Source organism: Chanodichthys erythropterus, chromosome 9 (assembly GCF_024489055.1).
Source record: "Chanodichthys erythropterus isolate Z2021 chromosome 9, ASM2448905v1, whole genome shotgun sequence".
Lineage (NCBI taxonomy): Eukaryota > Metazoa > Chordata > Actinopteri > Cypriniformes > Xenocyprididae > Chanodichthys > Chanodichthys erythropterus.
Window position 1 is genome coordinate 39,409,174 of NC_090229.1, and position 14,717 is coordinate 39,423,890.

At 42.5% G+C, this 14,717-nt stretch overlaps 1 protein-coding gene across 13 annotated transcripts in view; it reads left to right on the forward strand.

Annotated features, from left to right (window-relative positions):
* magi1a (membrane associated guanylate kinase, WW and PDZ domain containing 1a) overlaps positions 1-13,588 on the forward strand; it is a 75,330-nt gene extending 61,742 nt beyond the window's left edge. For 8 of the 13 annotated variants that reach the window (XM_067395576.1, XM_067395581.1, XM_067395579.1 and 5 more), the window contains 9 exons: positions 1,034-1,125; positions 1,652-1,859; positions 2,949-3,245; positions 3,480-3,683; positions 4,440-4,527; positions 4,670-4,718; positions 5,523-5,666; positions 6,370-6,508; positions 10,846-13,588. In XM_067395576.1, the coding sequence (XP_067251677.1) occupies positions 1,034-1,125; positions 1,652-1,859; positions 2,949-3,245; positions 3,480-3,683; positions 4,440-4,527; positions 4,670-4,718; positions 5,523-5,666; positions 6,370-6,508; positions 10,846-11,849 (2,225 nt within the window). In that variant the 3' untranslated portion in view covers positions 11,850-13,588. Of the gene's footprint in view, positions 1-1,033; positions 1,126-1,651; positions 1,860-2,948; positions 3,246-3,479; positions 3,684-4,439; positions 4,528-4,669; positions 4,719-5,522; positions 5,667-6,369; positions 6,509-6,911; positions 7,001-10,845 lie in introns of all 13 variants that reach the window. The other 5 variants (XM_067395580.1, XM_067395583.1, XM_067395585.1 and 2 more) reach the window with 3 other exon arrangements.
* Positions 13,589-14,717: the final 1,129 nt, after the last annotated feature.

Below are 14,717 nucleotides of genomic sequence, written 5' to 3' on the forward strand. Positions count from 1 at the left end.
AGAAAAACGTGTTCGGAGTCAAAGTTATGCATGTAATGTCAAGACAATAAATATAATATAACAATATATTTCAAAAGAGAAGCAGTCCATCACAGACGCAGGAATACTGAGCTCGATTCCCACTGAACGTGTGATTCACCACAGAGCCGCAGGGAAATCAAGCGGATAACGGCTTATAGTTGATTCTGCCTTTTAAAATAGTAATTTAACATTGGGATGCAAAGTATTTAAAAAAAGATATTACTGTTAAAAGATTGCATCTTTCTGTGATGTCAGGCGTACAGTATTCATTATGAGCCGTTCTCAGCATCACACACATGGTTATTTGAAGAGCGAGACTCGTGAACTGCGAAATGAGAGATCTGGCGTTAAACTGCACGCTAGTCTTCATCATGTTAACGTGTGTCTCTGGCATCTGAAGAGAGGCTGTAGTTCGACTCCTGCTATGACAGATCGTTTCATCATGTACCTGAGGAGATGTCCATGTGCGCTCCGGCCGGTTCGGTGCCAGATTGTTCAGTGACTCCTGATGGCTCCCGCTCATAGTGCCAGTTCCCAGTCAGGCCTGTTAAACGCTCCACACGGAGCCGCTTGGCAGATCCAGACCTTTTAAGCGAGCAGCGTGTCAGGCGGGGCAGATAAACGCTCCATGTGAGGCGTCTGGTTCACATTATGCTGTTCCCAAACGTTCTGCTCGTACCCACTGATGATCACTGTCCTCATCTGCGTTTGATTCTCTCATAATGCACATATAAACTACTAATAATGTCAGTTAATTATATGTGTGATTGTTGACTGTTAGAGAGCCCGTTTTACTGTTTATATCATGGTAGCAAACAATACATTCATAAAATCCCACTATGATTCACTGCATTGTCAAACAGCAGGCATTTCCAATAGGAAAATACACATATAAACCAGGCAAAATAACAGTATCATGATAATCAGATTCATACCGTGATGACACGTTTCCGTCATACTGCACACCGCTAACTTCTAGCAAAGAAACTGATTTATTTTTCTTTCTCTTCAGTGCCGGACTCTCAAGAACAAGACATTTTCCTCTGGAGGAAAGACACCGGCTTTGGCTTCCGGATCCTGGGCGGAAATGAACCTGGAGAACCGGTGAGTCCCATAACATCTGTGCAAATCTACCGGCATCTTCCAACACAAATGAACGAGCAGTGCGCTGAGGTGTAGAGCTAGGAAACATTTATTTCACACGTCCCACAGAGCTCAAACAGTACAGCATGATTCAGCTGATGTACGTCACTATAGATGAATATAAATATGAATCTTTTATTTGTGTGAACACAGAAACTAAAGCACCCTGCATGAATAAACATCTGTGTGTTTCTTTAGAATTTCTGCAGAAAGTTCAGTCATAATTTGACCAATCCAAACCTCAAACGTCCTGATCTGTGATTTTCATGTACAATAATCAATACTAAAATGTGACATTAGGATCTTAATTTTCCAGTGAAACTGGAAGTCGTTCCCAGTCACTGCTTCTTTATTATAAGAGACTATCATAATTATACAAATTTGAAAATAATAATATTCTGCAACTTATAATTGTTAGCAAAGCTGATTTAACTCATTCAGGGAATGATAATCTCATAAAAGCCAATGAATGGCCTCTGTGCTCCAGATCTACATAGGGCACATCGTGAAGTACGGGGCGGCGGACGAGGACGGCCGGCTGCGGTCCGGAGACGAGCTCATCTGTGTGGACGGCACGGCGGTGGTGGGAAAGTCTCATCAGCTGGTGGTGCAGCTCATGCAGCAGGCGGCCAAACAGGGCCACGTCAACCTCACCGTACGCCGCAAGACCGCCTACGGAGGTGAAGCCTTCACTGGTACTTCATATGGCTAATAACACAAATCTAAGAGCTGAGAGTGTGTGTAAATAATCCGTTTTTTCTAAATGTCACTATAGCCCAATTCAGATGGAAATTGTTTCGTAAAGTAATTTCGTTGGTGATTTTATTGCTGTGTGAATCCAGTATGTTGGTGTTTCTCTCCCACCACACACTTACAAATCCCGGACAAATGTGGTGATTCCACTGCATCCGAATCCACATCTCTGAGTTTACAAGAAGGGATCAATCCAAAAGTCAAAATCACGTAAACATTTTGAAATGCACCATTGTTCTGGCAGCAACAGAAATGCAATAAAATGGTTTAGCTTTAGTCAGTGTGTAATGTTGCTGTTTGAGCATAAACAACATCTGCAACGTTACGACGCTCAAAGTTCAATGCAAAGGAGATATTTTCTTTTACAGAAATCACTTTTTTAGGACTACAACAAACAACAACGAGCTTCTTCCTGGGTTGGTGACATCACTAACCCTAACATTTACATAAACCCCGCCCCCAAGAACACACAACAAAGGGGGCGGGGCCATGTTGGGCTGCTTTAGAGAAGAGGAAGAGTTGTTGTAGTCGAGTGTTGTTGATGCCGTCATTTTACGCCGGACTGCTTCACAAACGAGGGTCAATTCAACACAAAAGATGAACATGACGGCACATGCTAGTGGATGAGTTGAATCAACTCCACAGCAACTACATCAATTTATCCACTAACCATTCAGAAACGTCTAAAAGTTGTAACTTCTTCCTGAGTCTCTCCATCAGTGTCGACTCCGGTTTGAACAATGTAAGGCTGAACACTTTCCTCATTTTGGCTGCGTGAGATTCTCCAGCTTTGTTGTTGTTGAGCTGTTAAAGCTCCGCCCTCTTCTGGAGCAGCAGCTCATTTGCATTTAAAGGGACACACACAAAAACGGCGTGTTTTTGCTCACACCCAAATAGGGGCAAATTTGACAAGCTATAATAAATGATCTGTTTTTACAGACGTCCACGTCAGAAGGCGTTTCTGTCTGAATAGGGCGCGTGTGCTTGTTTTTTCACCTTGTTAAGCAGGTCATGTGATTCTCTGTGTGTAGTGTATAAGGGCGAGGGGGACGTGCCCCCGTCTCCGGCCTCGTCGCACCACAGCAGCACGCAGGCGCCGTCGCTCACGGAGGAGAAGCGGACGCCGCAGGGCAGCCAGAACTCGCTCAACACCGTCAGCTCGGGCTCCGGCAGCACCAGCGGCATCGGCAGCGGCGGCGGCGGCGGCAGCGGCAGTACGGTGGTGGCCCTGCAGCCCTACGACGTGGAGATCCAGCGGGGCGAGAACGAGGGCTTCGGCTTCGTCATCGTGTCGTCTGTGTCGCGGCCTGATGCGGCCACTACCTTTGGTGAGATCTTCATCTCTGTGTCAGTGGGTTTCAGATATTCTAAAGCTCCAGAATAACATCATAAGCAGACGTACACTGAACGCCCAGCTGTTCAAAAACACAGACCATAGTTCTGTAGAATCTCTTGATGTGTGAAGATAAATGCATTACAATGGTTTCATTCTGCAGATATGATCTAAATTTGGGCTCATTTTTTTCTTCTTCTGTCTCTTTTTGTCTCCTCTGAAACCTCAGCTGGAAACACATGCGCGTCGATGCCTCATAAAATCGGTCGGATCATCGAGTTCAGTCCCGCGGACCGCTGTGGGAAGCTGAAGGTGGGCGATCGGATCCTAGCGGTCAACAGCTGCTCCATCACCAACAAATCCCACTCTGACATCGTCAACCTGATCAAAGAGGCCGGTAACACGGTCACGCTGCGCATCATCCCGGGAGACGGTGAGTTTGCGTCTCTCGTGGCAGTACTGAGGCGTTTCTTCAGATCTCGACTTCCGCTTGTTTGCTAGATTTGGTCAGTGTCCTGCTGAATGCTCCATGTTCACAGACAGCCTCGTGTTCTCCACAAGCTCTGTAAGATATACTGTGGCATTCGAACTTATATTATTACTCGACATCAGGATATTCTGTTCGCAGACACGTGAACATGTGATGCACACGGGCCGTCAGATTTCAGATGACAGGAGTTTTACTCGTGAGAGAGAGAAGGGCAGTGCTCAACAGTAGAGTTTCTATATCACACTTTCTAACAAATGTTGTGAGAACTGGCCACAGGGTGGAGCTGTAATGAATGCATGTACTTCTGTTCCTCTGTTTCAAGCAGCTTATGGCCTAGAGTCTGAATCCTTGAGTGTCTGAATCCAGGGAAGTTTCTGGATACTAACTTATTAATAAAATGTTGTCAGTCATTTTGATTTGATAATTTTTTCAGGAATGGCCCATAGTGGAATAATTTGAAAACACCTCAAAATTCATCAGTTTCTGAAGTAATAACTAAAGAAATCCCACAATGCTGTTCATCTGCAATCATGAAAGCTGAAGTTGGTCAACGATGCAAATGTGTCCACAGAATCTTGTCTTTCAAATGTGGATTTGACTAAGCCTTGGTTTTCTAGCTGTAATTCATGCATTTTGTGTAAAAATGATTTATCCGTCATTCAAAACATTACAGTTGTTTCTCTTTCTCTGACCGAATAGAGACGTCAAATGCCTCACTACTGACCAACGCCGAGAAGATCGCCACCATCACTACTACACACACACCTCAGAGCAGCACAGAGCCCAGGTGACGCACACACACACACACACACACACAGTCTTCAGTAGGGTCTGTAGAATATTGATTTATTGATATTCATAATCACAAAACAAGCCGTTCTGACAGCTGGACATGAGTAACATGTTTTTTCTTTCTCTTTGTCCAAAAGGAATAACAAACCCAAACAAGTTCTGACCCAACCACCAACCTACAATCAGGTGAGAGCTTGAGACATTTACCACAACGGATGGCCGGTTATGCTGTAGTTTCTGCTTTAGTTTGTGTTGCACTGTTATTGATTTATTTCACAGTCTGAAGGTGAAGAGGGCAGGGGCAAGTCTTTCTGGGAACACGTTAACATGCAGCATATTTACAGCATTTGTTATAATTCATTAAAATAAAGTTCTTTGTTCATGTTGGTTCACAGTGCATGTTACAGATACAGATGTGAGATCAGGTTTATAACTGTAATATCAAACATTGACAGCACATCATGTGGCATTTATTATTTGTGAATATCCTTCTTACACTTCCCAAAATGCACAAACTCAAAGTTTGATTTGGTATTTTTGATGCACACATATATTTGATGCTTTGCATGTTTGATTTCAGACAGCGTTTATAAGTCTAAACATGCAGGCGATGAAAGTTTGAGGAGAAGAAGCATGTGAGATCACTTGGGTCCATTTCTGATGAGCAAAAGCCTCCATTTGAGAGAAATATCTTCAATATTCAATATATTTTTCATATAAAAAATGGGGGAAAAAATGATTTTTTTACACCTCTCAACTTTAATCACCTGTTCTGCATGAACATATTGTACTTATTGTAGTAATTAATAATTAATTTGTAATTAATGAATAACTGTAATACTGCTGCACTAGCACTGACCCTAACCTTAACTCATGTAGTTCACGCAGTAGTTCACTGAAAGCGCAGGTACTGTAAAATAAAGTGCAACCAGAACAGTGTTTCCGGCAGGTTTGTGTTGTGATTTTGCTCATGTGCGTCTGTGCGTTTAGGAGGCAGAGTTTTATTCGGTTGATCTGGAGAGGGAAAGTAAAGGTTTCGGCTTCAGTCTGAGAGGCGGTAAGGAGTATAACATGGATCTGTATGTGCTGCGATTAGCTGAGGACGGAGCTGCTGTCAGAAACGGCAAGATGAGGGTAAGAGCCATGAATCATTCATTTGGTTTGTAAAAATACAATTGTTGCCCTTCACTGTCAGTCCAATGTACCTTCTTCTTCCACTTTTTACACTCTTACTTCCGATTTCTGCTGCTGATCTGAAATCAAATCTCCCAAAACCCCATACGTGTGTTTCTCTGCTCTTTGGTAGTTTCCATTTCCTCCTCTTTCCTTCTGCGACTCTATTAAGAACAGCAGCAAACTTTTGATGAACTAAAACAAAATCAGTACTGGTCAAGATCAGCTAACCAATAAAACTTTTAAGAGTGTATGTTTAGTACTTTAAAGGGTTAGTTCAGCCAAAAATGAAATTTCTGTCATTAATTACTCTCCCTCACGTCGTTCCACACCCGTAAGACCTTCGTTCATCTTCAGAACACAAATTAAGATATTTTTGATGAAATCTGAGAGACTCGTCCATAGACAGCAATATAATCAACACTTTCAAGGTCCAGAAAGGAACTAAAGACATCGCTAAAACAGTCATGTGACTGCAGTGGTTCAACCTTAATGTTATGAAGAGGCGAGAATACTTTTGTGCACAAAAACAAAACAAAATAGCGACTTTATTCAACAATATCTAGTGATGAACGATTTCAAACACTTCAAACACAGTCGAAGCTTTCGATTCAGTGGTTCAGCTCATTTGGATAAGCTCATTCTGGTGTCCACCTCGTTTCAGGTTGGTGATGAAATTCTGGAGATCAACGGTGAAAGTACAAAAAATATGAAACATTCCCGCGCCATCGAGCTGATCAAGAACGGAGGAAGACGAGCTCGACTAGTGCTGAAGAGAGGAGATGGATCCGTCCCAGAGTACGGTGGGTAACAAATCATGTTCAGTGTTCATGTCTTTTCTTCTTCTTCTCCACCGTAACATTGACACTTCTTGGTGATTGATTTTTCAAAGTGGCTTCACAGTGATAAACAGAAAAATAACAGAATCAATGATGCAAACTTGATCAAATATGAAGGAAGTTCAGATTCTGGAAAGCAGTTCTGCATTAGTCATTATTCAGATCAGTTCAGTTCAGTTTTGTTCTCATCTGCAGTCAAACCGATAATATGTGCCCGTGTCAGCTGTGTTCATCTAGAGATTGAGATCTTCCTAGATCTTCTGCAGAACTAAATGAATCGATTCTGTCATGTGTCTGTGTTTCTTCCTCTTGATTCATCTCTGTTTCTCTCTCTTCCTGATCTGTGGTTCTCTGCTGGGCTCCTCAGCTATGATGGGTCCCCATCTCGCTGCCTGTCTGAGGAATGATAAGTTGGGCGAGCCCTGCTTCTACCTTATGGGTCAAAACCAAGCCACGGTTTGTAAAGCACAATCTGTGTGTCAACCCTTCCCATCACCAGCGCACATTATAAGCCCTGCTTTGGCCCACGTGTGTTGTTCCCTCACCAGCTCAGTGTCACCCGCACTCATGCCACGCTTTCATCCCACCCCACTGAATCCATTCTGCCGCTGATCACATGTTCAGTGATGGATGATGCTCGGATGCATGCGTGACGCTGTCGTGGTTGTTTTTGTTAATGGATGATAGCAGATGGGTGAATGTTACCAAAGAGCATGTCCGGGTCCCATTTCGAAATCAGAAGGATATTTACTGTATTAATAATTATGGAATATTGTATTAAAAAACACTGGGCGGAAACACCAATAAATTCTAAAAATATGCGTGCAAAATCTTGCGCGCTCAGGTAAGTTGGATTATTGTTTTAATCTGGTAAGAAGTATCCTTTATAATAGTATAATCTGATAATTAATTAAATAAAATAATTATTACTAATATTTTGAGCCAATTTCTCAGGAAGTTTTGTTTTTGTTTTCTTGAACACGAGATGAAACGCTGCTTAAAATGCAAAAATTGAGCAGCAACAACAAAAAAATAATCACAGAAAGATTTCTAGAAACATGAAATAATCCTAAAACAAACTGTTTTTTATCTTTTTTTTTCCCCGTTGGTTTTCAGGTCAAATGTGACCCGTATAAGAAATTTTGTGAGATTCACCCATATATAATAAGTAATAACGGAGTTTCTTTGCTGGACATAAGATAAGAGATGAACTCTTTCAGCCGTGCCTGATGATGGTGGGTGTTCTGAGCAATGGAAATGCTGTTGAACCCCACAGGTTTACTGTCGTCCTGACAGATCTGTCTTGTCCTGATCAGAATCAACGGTGCGTGGCATTCCCGTCTGGGAATGATGTCTGGAGCCAGTGCTTTGACCGCAAAGTGCCTTTTTTCAACTGTGACAAAATATCCTGATAACCCTTGCGTTCAGGAAGAGTTACCCGGAGGGTGCAGGTGCTCCCGCTGCAACAGATGGATTTGAGAATGCTGAATGGTTTTTGACGTCTTGTTTACCGGGTGTGTCCTAAAACCCTTCGTCCACCAAACTGTTAAAGTGCCCTTATTATGCTATTTTAAAGGTTTCTGATTTTGCTTTGAAGTCTCCTACAATAGATTTACATGCTTCCAGAGCTGCACATCGCCTCATTCCTCAAAGAGTCTGAAAACAGATCGTTCAAAGATACAAGCCTGCTCTGCTCTGATCGGTCAGATGACCCAGTCTGTTGTGATTGGTCGACAAATGTCCATTATCATGTCTGAATTCCAGCTCTTCCTCAGCACAGTGATACAACCAGTGTCAATGGCGTTGGTTTTTCCGTGTCAGTTCCAGCGCAAGGCCTTTTGAAGTGCATGAAAAGTGGATTTGAAGCGATGAAAACGGCGTCTTCTCGACATGAACAACATGAAGCAAATTCTTCCAGTCTCAGATATGACTACAGTGATTGAGGGCGGGGCAAAGCAGACGCTGTTCAGCCAATGAAGGCATTATGCAAATTTGTTACATTGTTACACAAGTATGTAACAGGAAGTGAGACTGGAATTACTGACGACTCGTTTCAGCAGTTCAGATTTGATTCTTTCTTTTAGGAGACAGTAACTCATTTATCTTTGATCTTTGTAACTTTGCTCCGTTACACACTGCATGAAAGATAATGGGGTCTCATTCATGAAACATTGGTAAATATACGAGTAAATATGTGAGTGATTTGCGCGTGACGAGAGCTTCCCGAAAACTCTTCTCCTGATTCACAAATACTTCATAAACGTCAGAAGTGATAGTGAAATGTGTGTGTGTGTGTGTGTGTGTGTGTGTGTGTGTGTGTGTGTGTGTGTGTGTGTGTGTGTGTGTGTGTGTGTGTGTGTGTGTGTGTGTGTGTGTGTGTGTGTGTGTGTGTGTGTGTGTGTGTGTGTGTGTGTGTGTGTGTGTGTTAATGAATTCCAATCAGTCGTAAATGGGACGCGCGTGCACGCTCATTCTCAATTACCATAAATCCCGCCCATTAAATCCGACTGACAACTATATATGGGCATCATATTATGACACCAAATGAAGGATTTTGGCCATTTTATAGGTAACAATTTCCATAACAATTAAGGGGCCATTAGTTTGCCCAGCCCTATTGAAATCAATTAATTATTTGATGAAAGTGCTCCGTTTGCAGATGCTATTACTGGCTCTCACAATAAAAGTAGAAAGAAAAAACGTATGTAATTACTATATATAATATTTTTTCAAAATGCTGTGTAAATATGTACCTTATTATATATTATATAGGTGAATTAAAATGCAGCCTTATTAATGAGCAAAACGTTCGGATGTTAAACGCACTATTTACGCGTGGCTGGGAGCAGGTGTAGATTTCTTTCGTACCAACTAACATTTGGAAAATACGAACATTTTAATGAATCCACTCAAGAACCACTTTACACACGATTTACACAAAAATTTGTTTTGCTCGTGTTTCATGACTGAGACCCAATGTCTGAAAATGCATAATAGGGGCACTTTAAAACATGATCACATGATCCTGAAAGTCCCTGCTGAAAAATCCAGCATTGCCGGTCACCATATGTTTTGTATGCTGGGACCTGCATGTGTGCTGCATGGCTGCTGGTTTGCAGAAGCGGAACGACCAGCTACACCAGCTCAGTTTTGCTTGAGAACAGCATGATTACGCAGGTCCACCAGCGAGACCAGCACTAGACCAGCTCTAACCCGCCTGGACCAACTTGGAATTCATGTTTATGGTGGATTTCTCAGCAGGGGTGTCCGACACTGTATATCTGTGTGGAAAGGCATTTGGAACTACGATCCATTGTTGATGCCTCCAAATTTTGTCATTTGAGGATTTGCAACAGTTCAGTCAGGACCACTTAAGTCAAAAATTACAAGAGACGAACTTTAGTCAATTTTTTTATTGGCATATTTTGCTAAAGTTACAATTTGGCGGTATGGCTCTGTTTTAAATTCCCCGTCCTTTCATGAGATCCATGAAAGCCAAGACTGAGAACAGCAGCAGCTTCTGGACACAACCTCCCATTTTTTTAACTGGGAAAGCAGCAGAAAATCCCCCTATTGAGAACAGAGCATGCATCAGTGACAACAGAATGACACTGATTAAGTTAGACACAAGTTTAGGGAGGAGCTGGGGAGGAGGTGGGTTGCAGTGGAAGCAGCCGAGCAGAGAGACGGAAGCTGCGTTTCAGTAATGCGCCTTATTTTAGGGTTGCCAATGGAGTCCATAGAAGTCGGATCAGCTGATATGGGTGGGGTTGGAATTTGAGAATCAGCTGATAGCAGAGCTTGACTACGAGGCCTGCCTGAACTAACGCAGAATGCTTGGGAGTTTTCTGCCGTTTTTGCTGCAACTGCAGCTTTCTGGTCAAACGAACCAAATCAGAGCTAGGGCTTCTCCACTCTGGTACTCGAGGTCCTCTGCTCTTTCTAGTAGTCCTGAAGAGCCGGATTAGCTTGTTCTGGTGAGTTTGATCCGGGTTGGATAGCAGCCCTCGAGGGAACCCCTGATCTAGGGCAAGAAACCTAAACATAAGATAGTTTTTATGTAATTTCTTTGGTCACTACATAAATTCTATTCTTCCATTTGTGTAATTGTTTAAGATGATTTGACCAAAAATGAGTAGGGGTGTGTCCAAAGCTTTGGCTTCTTGTATAGATGTCGTATGAATGTGTTTGATCACATGAAGTGCTGCCTGTTTGTTAAAGGTTCCTGTGACGTCTTTACTGTTACTTGATCCGAGTGCTTTCAGTGGCCTAACGTAAAACCTTTCTTCATTCATTTGCAGACGGCCCAAATGACAGCTACCCTCCCTCGCCCGGGCCACAAAATAATTCGGAAATGAGGACTTTGCTGGTCAGTGGCCCGTTTCATCCTCCGTCAGAGTCCAGCTATACATTCGAATACCACACCCCATCCCAGCCCAAGCAGCAGCAGCAACTGAAGGACAGACATCCGGAGCCGGCGAGGGAGCGAGAGAACGACAGCAGCCCGGCTCCGCACCCCCTGTCCTGGAACAACCAGCCCAGCCCCAAAAACAACTCCCACCGCAGGGTCAAGAAGTCCGACTCCGAGAGCGGCATTGCCAAGCTCTTCAAAACCTTAAGGAAAGAGGGCGGATTTGGGAGAAAAACTTCTAATCAGGATCTCCTGAGGCGTGGCCGCAAACCATCCATAGACACGCAAGATCGCGCTGGATCTCAGGTGCGCAGTGGATCCTTGGATCGCTCCTCCGGCCGGAAGCGCAACAGCTCTCCAGACCGCCGTAGAGCCAAGTCTGTGGACCGACGGATAACGCGATCCTATAAAGATCATTCCCCTGAACGAAGTTATCAAGCCTCTTCCCAGGACCTGCTGAGCCGCACCTCCACTCCAGAAAGGCATTTCCGGCCCCAAAAAGAGCCCCAAACCCCCCGTCGCAACTACAGCAGCGAGGGCTACTTTACGTCCACCCCGGAGCGACCAAACAAGCCCATGGCCCATACTCTCGGTCGCACACCTGAACGCGGTTTAAAAAACAGGAACATCCTGCACAACGGCTCTCCGTCCGGTCAAGCTGAGAGACAAGGATATTTCCTCAACGGATCCGGCGAGAGACAGTTCCACAGGAGATCAGACAGCAGCAGTGACGGGAGTTTCCTGGAAGAGGGCGCCACTCCACAGCTGAGGGATTACTACAACGCTCTGAAAGCCAGCGGCGCAAACGGGAGCGGTGTGGGCCGAGGCCTGGGCCAGAACTCTCCGAACAAGAGACGGCTTTACAAGGAGAACCACGCAGACCTCAGCATCTGACCGCTTCACCGCAGCTTCAACAATGGGTTTCTTTTTCTAGTTTTCATCCATCCGTTTGTTTTTATATGTTGTGTTGCAAGTGAGATCCATGTTTTGGTTTTCTACAAATGCGTCCTCTCCTCTCCAGATTGAGATTTACTGAACCAGAGCACAAGCATTCAACGTTTGTTTCTTTGTTTGTACATTTGAGTAGTTGTGGCAAAACCAGAACTCCAACTATGATGCTACTGTTTGAGTAAGTAATATATTTAAGCTGTATATTTATTTTGAAAAATTGAAGTGTAACGTGATGGGATGAAAAAGCATCGTTCGGTCTGTCTGTCTGTTGTACACTACCTGACCTTGTTTGTCGTAACACTGCACTGGACTGAGGCTCGAGCCGCCCATACGCAAAAAAGCGCTGAAGAAACGAGAGCAGAAAGACGTTATCTTGTGGCACAGAGTTCGTTTGCTTCTTGCTGTTGTTGTTTTGTTTTTGCCATGATCACCTGAAATTAGACTAAAGGCACATGTGTACAGTTGACCCAACATTAGCTTAAAGCAAGTTATTACAAAATGTATATTTTATGAACTAATCAGGTGCTTTTAAAAAGTGATTTAAAGTGCATTGCAGCTGTACGTGTATCAGAATGTGAAAGCACTGAGAGCAGTTGAGCTACAGGAACATAGCCAATACATGCAAACACTGGAGTTATGAAATATGGGAAAACTTGTCTGATTTTATTCATTTTAATTAGTGGTCTGGAATATTTTGAATCGTCCCGTACACAGCCACATTTACCTCCACGACGTAGAGTACCAAAGGCCATTGACATGCTCTGAATCTCTGAACGGTGTTGAAAAATGTGGCACATGATTCGGGTCTGAATGTAGAGTACGGAAGATTCGGAAGACTACATGGAAACGGCACCTGGCACAATCTGCCACACTGAGCCACCGCGCGTGTTTTCCGGCACACGCACACGCAACACATGTTTGCTTGGGAACACGTTTGGACTGGACCGTAATCTCTCAGTTGGGAACAAGAACAGGGAATTCCTTCAGTGTCATCAGAACAGTACTGTATGGAAATGAACGGATCAGCCGCTGTCTTTTGTACAGACTTTTATTACTGTGTGTAGGTAAGAAAACTGCTGCCTTTTCTCTGTACAAAAAAAGAGTTTATGAAAGATGTCCACCTAGAAGAAGATACTAACATGTTTATACTCGTCTCACGGGGACTGCGATGACGTGTGCTCAGAATCAGGCATATGTAAAGTTATTTTTGTTTTCCTCTCTCCAGGGAAGGTGGGAGACTGATGTTTTTCACGGAAGGCAGTTGAATATCTGTCATGATGGATAGCCTGCTTTTTTTCTAGAGATCTTGTATACTGTCTGTGGTCTCTGCAAAGTTCTATGGATTTTAAATGCTTTTTTCTGTCGATAAAATGGTCTGATTTTTTTTTTCTTCTTCTTTTTTTTTTACAAAACTATGCATATATATAAAAATTCTGCATTGTCCATGGCTTTATTTGACTCATGAAGTTATACATAACATTAGTCTAAGTTGAAGTAGACGTGGACTTACACTGTAAAGTTTCTTCTTGTTTGGATGGATCACAATGTATATGTAGCTATCAAAAAAAAAGTCTGTGAATGCTATTTTTATTATCAAATAAAGTTTTCCATACAAATTCACAATCCTGTGTTCATTGTGGTGTTATGAATTTACAGGTATATAATCAAGAGTTCAGACCCAGTTCCCTTTCAGAAGGTGCTCAAATTAACGTCTAAATAAATGCAAATGTGCACCTTTTTGAAAGTACTTTTGTGCCTTTTTTCCCTGAGTGTTGTTTGGTTGGATTATTGTGTAGTAATAAACTTGTCTTGCCTGTGCCATGTTCTACAATCGCTACAGGAAGGAAATGTACAACCAATGTCTCAAAATATTCAGGAAAGAACGTCAGCCGTAACGCACGTCTGCTTCATTGAGCGCGTTATTTGAATTGTACTTCATTGTGAAGTTGCTTAGGAAAGCATCTGCTTTAGGAATAAATCCACTAAGAGAGGACAGAAGATTTTTGAAGGATTATTATTATTAATGTGAGAACCGGGAATATTTATTCATGAAACATCCTGATCCACCTGAAATGACCTTGACTTATAAGCCATGAGACCCGTTTTAACAAAACATTTCAGATGGATTAATTGATTAACCAAGTTAAATGTCTTAAGGAAAATCGGTTGTGAATGCCAAATTCAGTCAGACACCTCTTCCGAGAGGACACTTCTCTACCTTCCCAATCCTCCCAGGCTTTTATTTTACTATAGAAAGAAATGTTTTCGGTTCAACCTCATAACACTAAGTTACAAAATCAAAGTAAAGTTTGAAACGGAAAAGAAACGTGATGTAATGTGTATTAATATGATGACAACAGTAGATCACAATTACTTTCACCTTCAAAATTACATCACTGGTCTGTTTTCATCCGAGGACTACTATTTTGAATATTTTCAAGAACTCTTAGCTTATATTTATTCTTCCTATTAAGTGTCATGGCAAAGCATGCTGGAAAATATAAATCCCAGCCCAGTTTCAGGTAAATTTAAGTTTGTCTAAATTAAAAGAAACAAGTTCATAAAACTCAAAACAATGAAAAATTTCAAATTACATAAAATATGTCAGTTTCATGAACCCAAAAGAAAAAGAAAGTTGTAAATACTCATAAAAGTTAATTTGATTGAACTAATTTGTTTCATTTGAGTTTGGCCTACACAAACCGTTTTTTATTTAGAGCGTCCATCAGATGCACACTTCAGAATCTCAAAGGTTCATCCGTTTCACCTCCTGAGAGCGCTGTGAGTTCAGACGTACTCTTGTATTCCAGA